General features: G+C 47.2%; 1 protein-coding gene across 1 annotated transcript; it reads right to left on the bottom strand.

Annotated features, from left to right (window-relative positions):
• Positions 1-5,497: 5,497 nt before the first annotated feature.
• On the bottom strand, positions 5,498-7,013 carry TMEM37 (transmembrane protein 37; the record flags this gene model as incomplete). The annotated part of the gene is made up of 2 exons (XM_082484519.1): positions 5,498-6,074; positions 6,993-7,013. The coding sequence occupies 2 exons, from the start codon at positions 7,011-7,013 to the stop codon at positions 5,502-5,504; spliced, it is 594 nt and encodes a 197-aa protein (XP_082340645.1). The 3' UTR covers positions 5,498-5,501.
• Between the last annotated feature and the right edge of the window lie 9,209 nt (positions 7,014-16,222).

The raw sequence follows: 16,222 nt of genomic DNA, 5'->3' as shown, positions 1-16,222 counted from the left end.
AGAAGTGAAAGCCCCTTCTTGCACGTTTGGGTGAAAGAGCTCCCTCCTCGCTGACTTACCCAAGCCAAGCAGAGCCTTCGGACTTCTCAGGGGTTCGCTCTGTCCCAGCGCATTTAGCAAGTCAGACACTTCCAAAAAGATACAACCATTACCCTAATTTTCTCTCTGGCCTAAAAATAAGACCAAGAAGAATGAAACAACTTTTATGTTCCCTGTCTGAGAATTAAACATTTCTCAGTCAAGCCAAAGCAGCTGTTTGTTTTAAATGCAAGTGCCTTCTTCCAGCATAAATGAAGAAATATAGATTCAGAGATACAATAACATGTAATTAATTAGATCTGATGCAATTATTGGCTCTCCCACAAGCCAGTGTAAGAGCTCAGCCCTGCAGTGCATAGTTAGGAGCAGCACTGATGGCACAAGGTTGGGAGAAGCCCAGGCTGAGTGTGACACCTCTTTGTACAGGAGTTCTGGTGAAACAGGGGTGAACCACATGCCCTGAAATAAAATGCTGCTGGTTTTTGTATTAAAAAAAAAAAAAATGTTCTAGCATAAGTTATTGTTTTACATGGCCATTTTGGTTTTATTCTACTTGCCTGGAATAACCAAAAAAAAAAAAGGAAGTATTCCCAGATTCTGTATCACGTGTTTGCTTCAGGCTTTGAGCATTGGCCTGGTTTGTATGAAGAGCCGAGGCTCCATAAAAACCTTCAGATGTCAGCTGGCTTTCGGAGTCCTTGGTTTTTTGGGAAGAGCAAGTCCACTCGGATGGGTGCCTGAAGCAGATGGCCCCAAGTGTTATGATGCTGTGACCTGGATGAAGAAAGCTGCTGCCAAACACCACCATAGTAGGATGGGTTCTCGCCTCACCCATCTTCTGCACAGGCGATGCAAAAGCACCCTTGCCTGCTGGGGGTCTCTCTTGATTAACTGTACTGATGAATACTAAAGGAAAGAGCCACTTAGCTCTGGGAACGCTGACATATTTACAAGCAGATGAAGAGGAACAGGGAAGTAAATCTCAGCGAGCAATGCAAAACGGGGGAGATGAACGGGTGCAAGGCACGCAGCCCCCAGGGCCAGTGGCCTGAAACTACTAACACAGGCTGAACACAAACTCCGCATTCAGCATTCACCAACTTCCCTTTATCTATACTTGCTCCTCGGTATTCGATGTAAAGCAGGCGTTTGTTATCAGTAAATAGGACTTAAGTACCATCTTTCAGATAAGTAGTTATCAGTGTTCAGGGACACTGGTGACAGCCTCTGGCTCTTCACTCCAGGTCCCCTGAGAAGCCAGTTGCAGCTCTTCCAGCCAGCGGTGCAGGCAGCCGCTCCAGCAGCCTGAACATCAGCAGTCTACGACCTAAGGCTGAATTTAAGAGGAAGTTATTAATGGATTTTTCTCTCCCAACACAGCAACAAGGAAGTTCCCAGCAAAACGTCAAAAGCAAAAAGCAGTATTGTTGTGCAGTGAATAATTACCTTCTGCAACGCCTCACTGGGCATCAGGGGAGCTGAACTGAACTGTTTGAGAAGGGGGTGGTGCCAATTCAGAGGGGTTGAAGCCATGCGAAGGTGAGAGGCCCCAGGAATCCAGCCAACACCCCTTCCAGGACAACCCCCCGGGGCAGACCTTTCTTTTTTCCCAGAAATGAGGCCCTTCTTAGTGGAAGGTTTAGAAGAAGGGCCATTACCTGCTTACCATAGGCCCCAGCAGAGCGAAAGAGAAGGCAGGTGGGGGCAATCATCTTCCTGTAATCACCTTCAGCTGGCTTACAAAAACAAGCAATGCTCAACCCCCAAACGAGCAGTCCCTCCAAGCACAGCTGATGAAGGTACTGCAGACTTAAAATACCATTAACAGTCCAGGATAGCTCCCTCGTTAGCATGCCCTGTACCATTATTTCCATATTCTTATTCGCAAGCAATGGTTTTGTGCACAACTTTCCAATTAAAGTTAGTAACTGAGCAAGTCTAAACAGCTCATTAACAAGAGGTGATGTTCATTACCCAGCTTTTAAGAGATATTAAACCATCTGAGACAGGCCAATGACCTCTCCCATCAGAAAGAGAACACCAGGTGCTAATTAACTTACTTGAGATTACATAAACTAATTCAGTGGTGAAGCTGGAAATCTGTTTTCCTGACATTTAACTAAACCTTTTAGTACTGTGAGCGCAGGGGAAAAAAACTGTATAAATACATTTGTACTCAGATACCACTTCTGCAGGCCAAATAAGCAAAGCTGGGGAAAAGAGCAAGGATGCTTCAAACACAGGGTGCGGTGTGGGAAAAGAGAGGTGAAGGACACAGGAAAGGGCTCTTTAGCTGGTAAACAGAGCACACGCAGCAGCAGGAAATCATTAAGAGCCGACAAGGTTATCTCCAATTCCCACGAAGCAGCACAGCTGACTGCCCCTCTTGTTTTGCAAGACAAGAAAGCGGTGCTGGCTGCTGCTTGGGTTGGTGTGGACATGGAAAGGAAAGGGGAGGGGAGAGTGCAGCAGCCTCGGCTCCCTTGGTCCGGAGCTTGGCAAAGCGCCAAGCAATCATTTCTTCATCGGTCTAGATGGGTAAACACACAGAATTGGTGCCTGGGAGATTACATAAACCCCGCTTGTCCCCTTAAATCTGCACCCCAATATCTAAACATAAAAAGAGAGAATTACAGTTATCTTATTTCAAAGAAATTTATTTAACAAACTTCAGGAATATTGCTTGACACTTCCACAGGCTTCATAAAATGAACAGTTGCCCGCTGCTGCACAGGTTGCTGTAGATAAGGATGTCTCCAAGACAATCAGCACTGTTTTGTAGTATTTAGCCATCAAAACACATCTTCTCCCAGAGTTACTAAGTCAAACAGTACTATACAAAGCCAGCTGGAAAAAAAAGTTATTGTATTTTCCCTAGAGGATTCCCTACCTCCAACAAAAGGCCTCTTCTTCAGCTAGCAGAGGGCATCCTAAAATAATTCACAATCGCACCAAGTCTTGGGTGAACTCAATGGCCAATTGTCCACTGCCTCCCTCTAACCCGACTGGGAGGCACCAGCCTGGGACTTGGTCTGGCTACGGCTGCCTTCCCCCAGGGAAGGGGCTGGGGACACAGCCTCCCACTAGCACGAAGGGAGTTACACGCAGATTTGATTTCCAGTTTTGGATGTCACTAAGAAGGCACTCTGAAGCTACATCCATGTTTCTAGACAAGCCATGGACACCCTTGACCTCATGTAGGGGAACTGTCCTGTCCAGCACAGGCACCCGTAGGCACCACGACTGACTTACTGGTTAGTTAAGGCACTCTACTACCTGGTGACACCAAAGTGCAACAGTTTGGGACCAGACCTTGCAGAATCTCTCTGGCCTAAGTGGCTCTGCTAAAGCCAACAGCACTGTTCACATGACAATCTGCAAGTTCAGCCCACGAGCATGTCTTCAACAGTGCAATTCAGCAAATCAGAAGCACCTTCACAAAGAGACACACAACCACAGTGCAGTTTTCCATAGGCAGGTTAAGGGCACAAGTCCTTGTCCTTGAGAGAGGGTCAATAAACCCTGACAGAGCCCTTAACATTGCAAGAGCTCCAGGAGTTGGCTGGGTAGCATAGTTCTGTGCATTATCTCACCAGAAATCGGGCACACTCACATGCAAAAGCACAACTGGCACTGTCCTGAGCAAGCCTGGTCTGAAACTGCATCACAAACCAGGCTTAGTAGTGTTACCTTAAAAAGTTACGGAAATCTGAGAAGGAATGGCATCTGTACTCATGAAGGTAAGCGAGTCCACAGGAGCACATTCAGCAAGTGTGGATATATGCTCAGGCAGGACTTGTGACTTTCAAACACAGAGGTGTTTACTTGTGGCTCCTACACAGCCTTCTTGACCTTCGTGCTGTGACGCTTTTGTTTCAGGTGAAAAATTGTGTCAAACTTGCTGCACAGGAAATGAAAACCTTGCTCAACAGCTATCAGACAAGCTACAGAGATGAAACATGTAGAAACATTTGTTCTAAAACAAAAATACAAGCATTTTTACGAGCTGATACAAAACAAACATTAAAACAGAGACCCTGAAATACTCTCGAGACATTTTTATCTGTGGCCAATGGAGTGCTGGGTGTTGGACAGGGAGGACACATGTGGGGCAACCCAACCTCTGAAGTCTCTTGCTGAGGTCTTCTCTCCTTTTACATCAGACAGCACTGGGAACTTCAAAGCTGCAGCAATTATAGAGGTCTTGACTCAAGCATTGTCAGGAGGAAGACCAGCCTTAATATAATTTGGCCAAGTGTTTTTGGATTTCCATCAGCTGTGACAGATTAGAACTGTTCCCATCAGCCCCTTCTTAGGCAATCTTGGGCTTCTCCTCCCAAGCCCACTGTTAATCAGGGGGTGAAAAGGACTTGGTCTGGTCAGGAGGATTTAGAGCTTTCTTCTCCCAGAAGAAATGCTACAGGAGACTCTCAGCTACAGGATGAGATCTCCCATTGCCCCAGCGGGAAATCCTGACAACCAAAACACACCCCGGAAGGTGCAGTGGTCTCAGCATGGTCTACCCAGCCACAACGCCCACCTAAAGCCCCTGCAGAGGTTGTCCCTCTTGCCCCAAAGGGACAACAAAGAAACCAGGAAGAGCAATGCCCCATTACAGAGAACTTTGCAAGGACTGAGAAGGAGCCAGTTTGGGTGACTGATTGGCATGTGTCCTACAGGGGCAGCAGAGGAGCGGCGACAGAAGGGAGAGGCCATGAGCACAGAAATGTGCACTGCTGCCCAAGGGAAGGCATCACAGCACTTCCCCCTACACGTGCATCACCCAACAGCAGTCCTTGGCCCCAAGACAGCTACATCTCCCTGTGCCTTTGTCAGAGGTGTCCCAGAAAAACTCACAGAGGGAAGGACAGACACAGGGGAACACGCCAGCAGGAAACAAAATGGGTGACTAGATCAAGATCTGTGTGCCTTCTCTTTTGAAAGAGAAATGGAGGAGTGAGATCCAGTGAAGACTTTCAATACTCCAAGCCAGTGAGCATGGCCAGGCACAAATCATCTGTCCCTGAGACAGAGCAAAGCCATGAGACACACCGAAGATGTGTCACACTCTTCACAGGCTCTAGAGCATGGGGGAAAGCATAGCAACACCAAACCCAGAGCAGTACAGGCTCTGTGTAAGCCTCAAAACTGAGCCCCTACGTGTAGATCGCAGGCTGCCACCCCTCTGCATGCTTAACGGGATGCCCTCTTCTTTAATCTACTCCTCCAGAAATCCACATGCCAGCAGCGGCCAGTCTCAGTCTCTGCTTTGCTCATGTTGTGCGGCCCTCCATGCTGACCAGTGGGTGGGTATGTCTTCTACAGGCATCAAGACTGACTCACGCTTCCCCTCCTTGCACACAATTTAAGACATGGTGTCCTTTTCAAACTTCATTAGACTCCTTTTTTCCAGTCTAATACGCAAAGCTGATTACACAAAGGTGGAGGTACACCCTTTGCACCTAGATTTTGCCTATCCCATTCCTAGGGTGCGTGAGGCTGTTGATGTGAAGTCCGCTGATCCCATTAAGGAAAAAGAGAAAGGCAGCAATGAACTCGCACCAGTACGTCAGCGTGAAGCCCGTGAAGGTGAGGTGATCCTTCACGAGGATGGAAAAGCTCAGAACCCCAGTAGCCGAGAGCAAAAAAGAGCCCAGGATGAGCACCGAGCCCATTGACCACTTCCGCCTTGCGTTGGCGTCCTCGCAGACTTGGGACACCATCAAGAGCTCCAGGCCAAATATGGCAACCACAACAGCAAAGGACACCATGCTCCTTATGGGAATCACCCCCACGCTCAGCCCTTCCACCTTGGCCAGGCTGAGGTCAGTGACACACTTCAGGACGCTGCCGTTGCTAACAGTGCAGAAGTGCCACAGTCCGAAGAGCTGCCCCCTCGCGAAGAGCCAGCGGCCATCGCAGACGGAGATGGATGACAAGACCACTGCTATGGCCACACACAAGATGATCAGGCTTCTGATGAGTGTCTCAAAGAAGGATTTCTGCAGTCTCCGGTGTGTCAGCAGCCTCTGCGCCTTAAAGAATAGCGGGAGGGGGAAGAAAAAAAAAACAACTGAGTTTTTTCACAACTACTTAAGGGTGAAATGAAACCAGAGGGACAAAGCTGCGGGGACTTAAGCGTTTGAAGAGATTTGCTTGTGCACATCAAACCCCGTCTCACAGGGGAAGGCAGCACAGTTACAGGCTGTACGCAGGAGAAAGGAAGGGTGGGTGAAGCTCTCCCGGTTCCTCGGCTGCACGGACAATACTCCCACGTCAGGGCCCGGGTACGGGATCACAAAGGCTCCGGGCTGAGCAGGATCCCTGCCCCACGGCACAGCCTCCTGCTCTGGCAGGGCTGGAGGAAACCGCCGGCCCCTGGGAGGATGGAGGCCGACGGCGGGGACGGGGGAGGCGGCGGCAGAAGCCGGGGGGAGGCGAGGGGGGAACACAGACACGGAATTACCACCACTGCCCTCCTTTTCCCACAGCCCTGCGGGGCTGCAGCCAGCCGGGCTCTCCTCCTCCTCTTGCCAGCAGCAGCACCGCGCCGGACCCGGCTCCTCACCCCAAAGCCGGTGCGGCTCCGTTTCCCCGCGGCTGGGGCGGGGGGATGTACGTGTGTTCCCCCGTGGGCAGCGCACACCCCCTTTTCACCGAAACCCTCCAAAAGGGCCCGAAATTTAATTAAAAAACAAGCCAAGCTCCCCGCAGCCCCCTCCCGCCCTGCACGGCGGGGAGAGCGGCGGCAGCCCCGCCGGTGGGGACGGGGACAACCAAGGAGCCGGGGGAGCTGCTGCCGGTCCGGGGAGGGGGTGTCTCCGGCCGGCTGCACCCCGCGGCTCCGGAAAGGGTCGGGGCGACCCCGGCCGTGCATGGACAAACCGAATCGGCGGCCCCAGTGCCCTGGAGCCTCCCCCCGCGTCCCGCCGTAGGGCCGGTCGGCGACGTACCTGCGCCCCGATGGCGGTCATGCTGCCGGCAGCGCCGAAAGACAGACAAGCGGGCGGGAGGGCTCCGGCGGTGGCTCTTTATCTCCCCGGAGGGCGGCGGGCAGCCCGCCCCGCCCGCGGGGCCGGGGCACCCTCCGGCCGCCCCCGGCGGCTGAGTCAGCAGCGCGGCCCCGGCGGGAGGAGCCGCACCGCTCCCCGCCCCCCCCTTACCCCCCTCGGCATAGCGGGGAGAGGCAGCGCTGCCCTGTCCCGGGGCAGGGGCAGGTCCGTGCCCGCTCCAGAGCACGACCGCCCTGGGAGAAGGTGTCCCCGGGCGGCGGCGGTCCCTCCCGCCCACCTCCCGGTGTATCACCGCCTGCCGGGGAGACCGGGGGTTGTTTCTCGCGGCGGCGCTAATTGCCCCGTGTGCCGGCCCGTGATGGAACGGCGAGCAAGCCCAAGACTTGCTTGCCCCCCCGTGCTGTTTGTTGCCAGTTTGGATGGCGGGTACGGCACTTCAGCTGCAGCGCGTTGCGGAGGAGCCCCCCCTGCTCGGCGGCGGGAGCGGTCGCGGTGCCGGGCGCTGCGGTGACACCCCGGCACAGGAGGCGGTGACACCCCGTCCTGCCCTTCCCCGGCCCCCTCTGCTTGTGTTTCCGAAGCCGCTCGGACACCGGCGCTCTCTCCTCCTGCCCCGCTCTCACCGCGGCCTCTCACCTCGGGCCGTGTGCGCGCTCTTATCTGTCACCCGCGCACTTAACCTTACGTATCTCTCCACCTGTACCGTCAGCAAAAACGTCCCTGCTCATAAAGTTTTATGCCCTTGCTCTTTTTCTCACTCATGTTTTGCCATCCTCTAATGAATTACTGATTGCTTCACTTTTTTTTTTTTTTTTGGGGGGGGTGGGTGGGTGGGTGTCAAAACAGCTTAAAAAAAATAGCCCAAGGAAGTTGGGTTTTGCTGTGTCATCAGAAACTCTTGTTTTACTGCCAAATTCTGATTTAAATCCCAGCAGAGAGGTCTGCAGTGACTCCACAGCCCCCATTGGATGGACTCACGGGTCCTTGTTCTGGGCCTCCCTCGTATGTAGCACGGGGCAGAATCTGACCATTCCCTTTCTAGCCGAAAGGAGTTGGAAGGATCTCCTTCTCTACCATGGGGTGGTAGAAGTTATCATAACTCTACTCCTCTTCCAGCTTCCATTCCTGAACATATCAGTAGTCTACACAGATGGTCTCATTATTTTAATCTCTACAGTTTTATGAGGGCTTTCTGTGCTTCCTCTAAAAATACATATATATCTGCTATGATTTGGCTGGGGGTGTTTTCTGTAACACTATTTCTAGTAAGAGTGAGTGTTCTGAACGAACTGTTTACATCAGTTTTCATACTTCACATTTTAGTGATAAATTCTGACCTTTTTCTTTCTCTCTTCCTGCAAAATCTTTTGTTTAATTGTTTCTCTTTGAAGTTGTATATATTATTAGATTATATTTCTATCAAATGCTGAATTGGGGTTTCCCACTTTTGCAACACAGCAAATTTTTGCAAGTCCTGTTGTCAAAATTTCTTTTGTGGGTTTGCAATCTGCAACATTTCTTGGTTTCTGAACATGTTATCCAAGCTAGCAGACTTGATGCTTGCCACATCCCTTTCATTTTAGGTTCATCAGATGATAGAACAGTTTCATGAACATCGTGGGCTATTTATTCCACAGGTTAAACAGCATTTCCGTATCACAGTTCGGATGGATCACACACATTTGCGGTTACACCCATCCACTTCTATGTTCAAAATTTAACAATATTTATATATTTTTGGCTCAAAAAGCACTAGCAGGTCTTCTGGTCTCATTTGCTACTTGAACAACTGCTGCTTGCCCCTAACCATGCTAAGCAAAGGCAGGCTCGGGCCAGACAAAATACACCGACTCTTATCTGGCGAGAACCTCACATGACTTACGCTTTCTGTAACTGCGGCTCAATCCTGCAAAGCTTTTGCTAATCGGGGGCCAAACTGCCTAAATTATTAAGCACAAATCTGCCTTAAAAAATGAATCATCCTAATAACTTTAGCGATTTTTTAAAAAAATGATTTCTAATAGTGAGGTGTAATCTGCTGAACAAGATAATTCTTTTCGGTAGAAGCCCGTGGTAAGGCTCACATGAGTAAACACATGCTCTGCAGAATGAGGAACTTAAAAAGTGGTTACTTTTGAAACTAAAACTGCTCCCTGTCATACTGGGGTCTTTGAGTAGATACCTAGTTATCTGCCAAGCCGGTTCATTAAGGAAAAGGGTGGTTTGGGGATGGTACTTTTGCTGCAAATACAAAATTGCTTTAATATTTTGTATTTCATTTAGTTTTCCCAAATATAAAATATAAGCCAGAATTCAACTTGACCTGTAATCCGTATCAGCATTGAATCGGTACTTTCAGACTCACTCTTCACTGAAGTCACCGAGGAGAAGACAGGATGATCATAACAGTTGTGTAAATAGAACAGTTACTAACAGTTTAATAGCACTTCGCCTCTGCTGTTGCTTGGCTGGAGATATCTTCTGGTAAAGATGTCTGGATTTATGAAGCCTGCTGGAACAGTACACCTTTTTCAAATGGAAAAAAATGAGTTTATCTTCATTGTCTCAAAACAAGACAAATATATTCCCCATCTTTTCAAGATTAAAAAAATAACAGAATTGCTTGAAGAAAAGACAAGTTGTGGAAAAATGCCTTGAGATTATTAATTTGGAAAACCATATGTGAACACTGTGTTTTACAATAAATAGCGCCCAGTGCTTTAAAAGAAAAAATAAGATTCCACCCCCCCCAAAATGTTACCTACATCATAACACCACGGTAAAAGACCTTTAACGCACTTCAGATGTATTTTCAGTTCAGCTGTGTTAATATAGAGTTCTTGGTATATTGCCAGTTTCATTATTTTGTTTAGAAAGTCCCTTTTCTCTATTGTTTAAGTGGGTATTTCACATCCTATCCCTGGAGAGAAAGTTTTCAGGGAAATGTGTTCATAAATAATGGAAATTACCAGAGACTGTTGTAAAACATGGAAAGAGTTTCATCTGGTTCATTTAAAACCACGAGAAGTTTAACACTGAAGAATCCGTTACAGCTTTTCTCCTGCAGAAGCCCAGAGAAGGTTCAGGACTAAAATGTGAGTGTCACTGGGGTTTAGGGAACAGTTACCCAATGAAGTATTCCACTTCAAGGTAAAGCTGAACACAAGTGACTGAGTAACCACCAGACAGGTTGGTCTAATGTCCAAGTTGGTTACTTCTGTAAATGCATTTATCTGTTAAAAAAAAAATCTTTCTGATCACTTCTTTATTTCTTGGCATAGCAACCGATCTGTCCAGGCATTTAAATCCTCATTTTTATCAGATCCCTATTCCAAGGTGTCTTTCCAGACAGAAGTTGACCCGATCTTGGGGAAAAACAGATTTCAGTATCTTGCAGACTGAGACTCTGGGACATGCCCAAGGCCTGTATGAGGGGCAAAACGGTTTTATTCACATCCTCCCCAAAAAGTGAGCACGTAGAAAATTTTATGAGGAAGGAGGAAGAAGAAGCTAGCTGTCTTGTGGCACCATTCTTTTCTTTTCCTTTTTTTTTTTTTTTTTTCTCTGGCAGTAGATTGAAGAGCCAAGTTGAAGCAGCTGCGTTCAGCTCAGGCTGGGTTCAGCTTAGCTGGGCTGGAACACTGCTTCTGAAATGGGGCAAAAAGTCAGCGAGCTGCTGGCAAGCTGCTCGAGACCAGCGGCTTCTGGGAACACAGGCACAGCCATCCTCAGTGAGGAGTGCCCCAGGCAGCACATGTCATGTAAGGGGGTTTTGGGTCGTACCAAGGCCCTCGCAGCTCGGACCAACCCCTTGTCACAACTACTTTAGCTCACAATTTTCCTCCCATCACTGCAGGTTGCTGCAGTCAAGTGGACAGCCTCGTTCTAGCATGTAAGGGATGCAGTTAAGCACACAAAGAGGAATCGTCTCCTGGGCCTGATGGTTGCATTTTGCCTCCTGCCCGGACACCTCTGCGGTGCCACTGGAAGGCAAACTGCTCACCAGGCCAGGGGCTACTCGTCCCTGCAGCCCTGGGCTCTCCCACTCACTGCTGGAACTGCGCAAGAGACCTGGGCTGCTGGACATGGCAGTAGTACCCACCGCTGAGGATGGGATCCTACTGTTCATCCGAACCAAAGGGTACCTGTTAAGGCACTCACAGCAGGGTTAGAAACGTGGTGATAACACGCTTAGTTTGTTACAGTGACTTTATCCCCCACCCTAACTAACGCTAAGATGAGAGACTTTAAGCAGAAGGACAGACTTAAAAGGAATACATTTTGTGTCCTGGAAAGAACTGATCAGTTCCTGCACCTACCCCAGCATCACACTGCAGAGACCCACCACTGCGTGCTCACTCATTCTGCTCTGGACTCAGCCCTTTTCTGGGACCTCTGGCAATAGTTACACTGGCTTAGGTCACACCTCAAACTATTTGAATCTGTCCATTGTGACAAACTGATGCTTTGAAATACACATTCCATACAGAAAATAAAACTTCAGCCCTTTTAGCACTACTATAAAAATTTTGGTCCATATTTCAATACTACATAAGCTGAGGGAAGTCATATTATTCAGTTTCTCAGCCGTCATATATATGTTTTTTTCTCTCTCAGTACAAACTCAGATCAATGCAGCTAAATACCCAGATTTAAAAAATACCAAGTACATTAAACTGGTGAGCTCACCTTTCAGATTCTGAACTTACTCAAATGAGCAGGAGATGGCACCCACTATCTCAGCCTTTTGGGTAACATGGTACAAGTTGTTTGTCTCCACCAAAGTGTGCAAGACACTAAGTTGTCTCCCTGGCTGCGTTAGGCAAGTAATATAATTTTCTTTCTCTCTTTATAGGGTGTGGAATCACAGAACAAGCTCCCAGCTTAGAACCAACTGGGCAGAGAGATCACACAATATCCCAGTGCACCAGGGCTTGGGCTCTTTCATTTAACAACAAAGAACTCCTCATTGCAGTGGCAGTACCTGGAGCTAAAGTAATCCTTGCTGGCATAAGGATTGGAAGGGATTTGTTGACCCACTGATTCCACTTTCGGGCAGTTTTTCCTACCACCTTTCATAAGATCACCAAGCTCCAAGAATTTTGACCAGCTGTTCCTCCCCAGGCCCATACTTATTAATGACACTGTATTTTTGAATGGCTTCTCCACCATTCTGGACAGTCTAAAGTACAGGAAGGCTTTCAAACATTAGAGGCAAGACACGTTTAATGATTTTGAGAATAGCTCTGTATGTCTTCAGGTATTCCTGAGATAGCAAAGGATTGCTGTAAAACTACACTGGATGGCGGGACAGTTGTAAGAGATCAATCAGCTGTAACAAGCATTAACAGTGTCAGACCCTGTAAGATAAATGTACGTATACTGGGACTAACCAAAAACGCAGTAGCCACCGGTGGAAACAGGAAAGAAACAAAAGACTACTGCAGCCAAACTCCGCATGAATTCTCTGTTCTAGAGTAACCAAGCTGTGTTTAACCTTCACAGATGTGCTGGTTCCAGAGGATATACAAGCTCATCTTATAAACGATGAAGACAGACTCATGCCTAGAATCGATCAATGGTATTTGTGCTTTAAATGCGCAGCTGAAGATTGGCTAATTTATAGGCCAGTTATCTCAGTCTGAAGATACTTCATATACTTGTGGGTAGGGGGAAAAAACAAATAAATAAACAAACAAAACAACCACCCCAGATTCTATCTTTTGTTCCATTCTATCAACTTTTACACTTCCAAGTTTATTACTCTGACCCTCACTCAAATGTGTTATGTCTATATAGTATCAACTTGTCTTACCTCTAAGCAGCCTCGGCAACCTGCAAGATTGCATAACCCTTTTTGGGTGACAGTTGTGGTATTTAGAAACCTATCCAAGCCAAAATGCATTTTCTTTTTTTGCCTCCCCCAATGTATCATCAATCCCACCAATCCCCCAAGACGGCTCAAATGTCCAATCACCCCAAAGTGGTATTGCCCAATATTGTTTGCTCTGAACACTCAGGGGGCAGAGCAAATATTTTAAACAACAGTAAATACAATTGTCAATTACTTTAGCAGTCCCATCAGGTCAAGTAAGTTCAAAGGTTAAAATACTTGCATTGTGAAAGAAGATCACTCCAGATGAGGACTGAAGAATTTTGACAAAGACGGTCGCACATGGCAGTCAGCCTCAGAGTGCTTTTTAGTCAAATAGAAACCTTCACTTTGCAAGGTTGAAAACTCTGTTATGGACCTTAAGCAGCACACCAATACTGATTTATTAAATCTGTGCTGGGGGTGTTGCACCTTCACATTTGTTTGTTGAGAGCAAGCAAAACTCACAAGAAGAAAACCCCAAGGAAAACAACATCCCCTTTACAGCTTATCTCTAATTGCACTGGGTACCAATCAACTAGTTTCTCTGTGCAAAAATAGTAGAAGCATGATAGAAGGAACACTGTCTTATCACAGACGCAAGTTAACATTTATTATTGCCATATCCAAAGTCCAGATTCTGTCCTGCACTCTGCAAACTCAGCAAACCAGACCCGAGTGCATGCGTGCCAGCTGGCCTCTGACCTCCCGCGTGTTGGGCTTGTTTCAGCGCACGTCTTTTCCCCTTCACGAGCACTGCAAGGATCAGGATGTTGTTGGCCTTTCTTTGATCTAATACAGAGGAAATAGCAGCCACTCCCCGAACGGGTGTCAGAACAATCCCCTGTTTTGCAGCATTGCCCAGCCATCAAAAGCATCTGTTCCTGCATCAAGAGTACCTTACTGCAGACACAGCAACAGTTCTGAAGTTATATTTTGGTTTGAGGCTTGCTGCTTCTGTTTCAAATCTCAAGGCCATACACCATAATGGTTGTCTATTTTTACCCCTTTATTAGTTTAACAAAAGCAATCACCTCTAGCAACAAATCTGTTTTTAGATGTTCTGAAACCACTGTTACCCTAGCATCACTACTGCCAAAGTGGTACATATGCAGCCCAGGAGTCTCATACTCCCTACCCGCAAGCACCATGCTGTCAGCAAGCCAGCAACGTTTTCAGACAGCCCAACATCCCATGTGTTTACAGACATTCATCCTGCAGCTAAACAAACAGCCCTCCAACTCAGTTCAGCCTTTTCCAACCCTCTCCCTGCAGTGGCAGTACCCACAGTTAACAGCTGTGCAGCTAACTGTTGCGTTGTTGCTTCGTCACAAAGCCCGTGCACAGACATCAGTACCTTTGTTCCTGCCTTAATGCTTTTTGTACAGTCTCTTACTTCCACAACTTGAGTTTTTCAGCTTACTTCAAATAGTAAGACCACTGACATTACTTTCCTAAGGAAGGTGAAGCCCCAAGAAGGAAGAGAGTGTTACTACAGTAAAAATGAAGTATCCAAATAAAGACATTCAAGGCAGAGTTCTCCCCATCACTCTTACAGAGTGGCAAACAGCATCAATTTTAAGTACAAGGCAATATATATAAGTTTGGCCAAGACCAGTCCCTCTCTGGGATAAGCACTGCGTACATAGCAATGTTTTCCTAATGCCAGCCAGGTATGAGAAAGGAGAGCAGCACTGTGACCATTAGTTAAGTCTCACAGGGCAAATAAAGCCAAACAAGGTCTGGGATATAGAACTTGCTACTCCCAGCCCACTCTTTAGACAGAATCCAATTCCACTGCTTTAGCAGTCAAAAATTCTGAACACACCTGTTTTGACTGAAAGCACGTTAGCAGAGCACGGCACGCTTACAGCACATCAGCTGCCAGCAAACAAGAGCAGAAGTGGAAGCGTTTGCCAGCACGAGTTACATTCTGCTACAGGTTGGCAGAATCCTCCAAGCATAACCAGCTTCACAAAATACAGTTGTGAAGATGGAGCTGCCTGTGGAACTCAAGGCTGGCAAACAGCTCAAGTCATCTCTTATGCTGAAGATCTGCTCTTACCCCTCTTTTGCAAGTTGAATGTAACTAACGCAATCTCAAATAATTTACAGAGGCTGTAAGAGGTAAAAAACCCTAATGCTTATATTACTTACCCAGAAGAACAAGAATAAGCAACCTTTTTTCTTATGAGAACAGTGACCAAACCCTTCTTTAGTCTAACATATTTTAAAAGGTGAACAAGTAGTTCTAAGAGCATTACCCATTAAAAATAGCAAAGGGGGGAGTTATAATTTTTGAAAGCATGCAAGGGAAAGCCCTCTCCATCTCTTACCAGAGGCATAAGAAAAGAACATACACATTAGATAAGACACACAGCAAAGCCTGTGTTACTTAATACACAAGTATGTACTTCCCTGGAAAGATAGGCAATGATAGGTTTCATCCCTATGTATTTCTATAAATCGCTTATCTGAAGGCAGTTTGATTTGAAGCCCTTACCTGTTCAGATGCTAACCAATACAGCAGGAATTAGAATGCCTTATTCCTGTATAAGGTTGTGACTTTATTCTCACATGCTCTATGCTGGAATACTGCACTGCCACATTTTAAAATCAGTCTCCCTTTCTGGCCTCAGCAACTCTTACCCGTTCTGGTCTGCCTAGCATAGTCTGTTAAAAGCCTACTAGAGATGGTCACAACTGTGGATTTTGTACAAAACTTTTGCTGATGATCACTGTAAATCTTCCCGTTTGAACACCATTATAAGCATTAAGCCAATTTATACTCAATTCACCACAACACCAGCACTCTGTATTTATAGCAGTACAGTATCAAGGTCATGAACACCACCACTGTCTGCAGAACCTTCTCTTTCACAAAGAAGGTTTTGTATTCAACTACCGAGTATTTGCCTTCTCTCCAGAACCCACTGTTGTTGGTGAATAACATCTTCAAGAAGTGTTTTAGAAAGATGATTTGACAATTGTTGAGCAAGTTACAGAAAACCCCAGGCAACAAATATCAAGCACCTTCTTCTTAGTATACACAGCACAAGACCTAGCCTGTCCACGGTAATCTCTGTGGTGCTCAAGCTTTTGTGGGTTGCCCTTTATCTACACAAGAAAGGAGGTGCAGCAGTATCAGACATCACTGCTTTGGCTCTGACACAAGTCCGCGTTGCACGAAACCGGTTACTGAGCCCCCTCTAGTGGCAGAAGGGCCGGAGAGGTTGGTTTGTGCCTCACACAGAAGTGTTTGCCAGCTGCAACATGGCAATTAAGGCACAAGCTCAGA

This window comes from Vanellus vanellus, assembly GCF_965231255.1.
Source record: "Vanellus vanellus genome assembly, chromosome: 5".
Classification (NCBI taxonomy): Eukaryota; Metazoa; Chordata; class Aves; order Charadriiformes; family Charadriidae; genus Vanellus; species Vanellus vanellus.
Note: the sequence above shows the minus strand (reverse complement) of the source record. Positions and strands in the feature narration are given on the sequence as shown.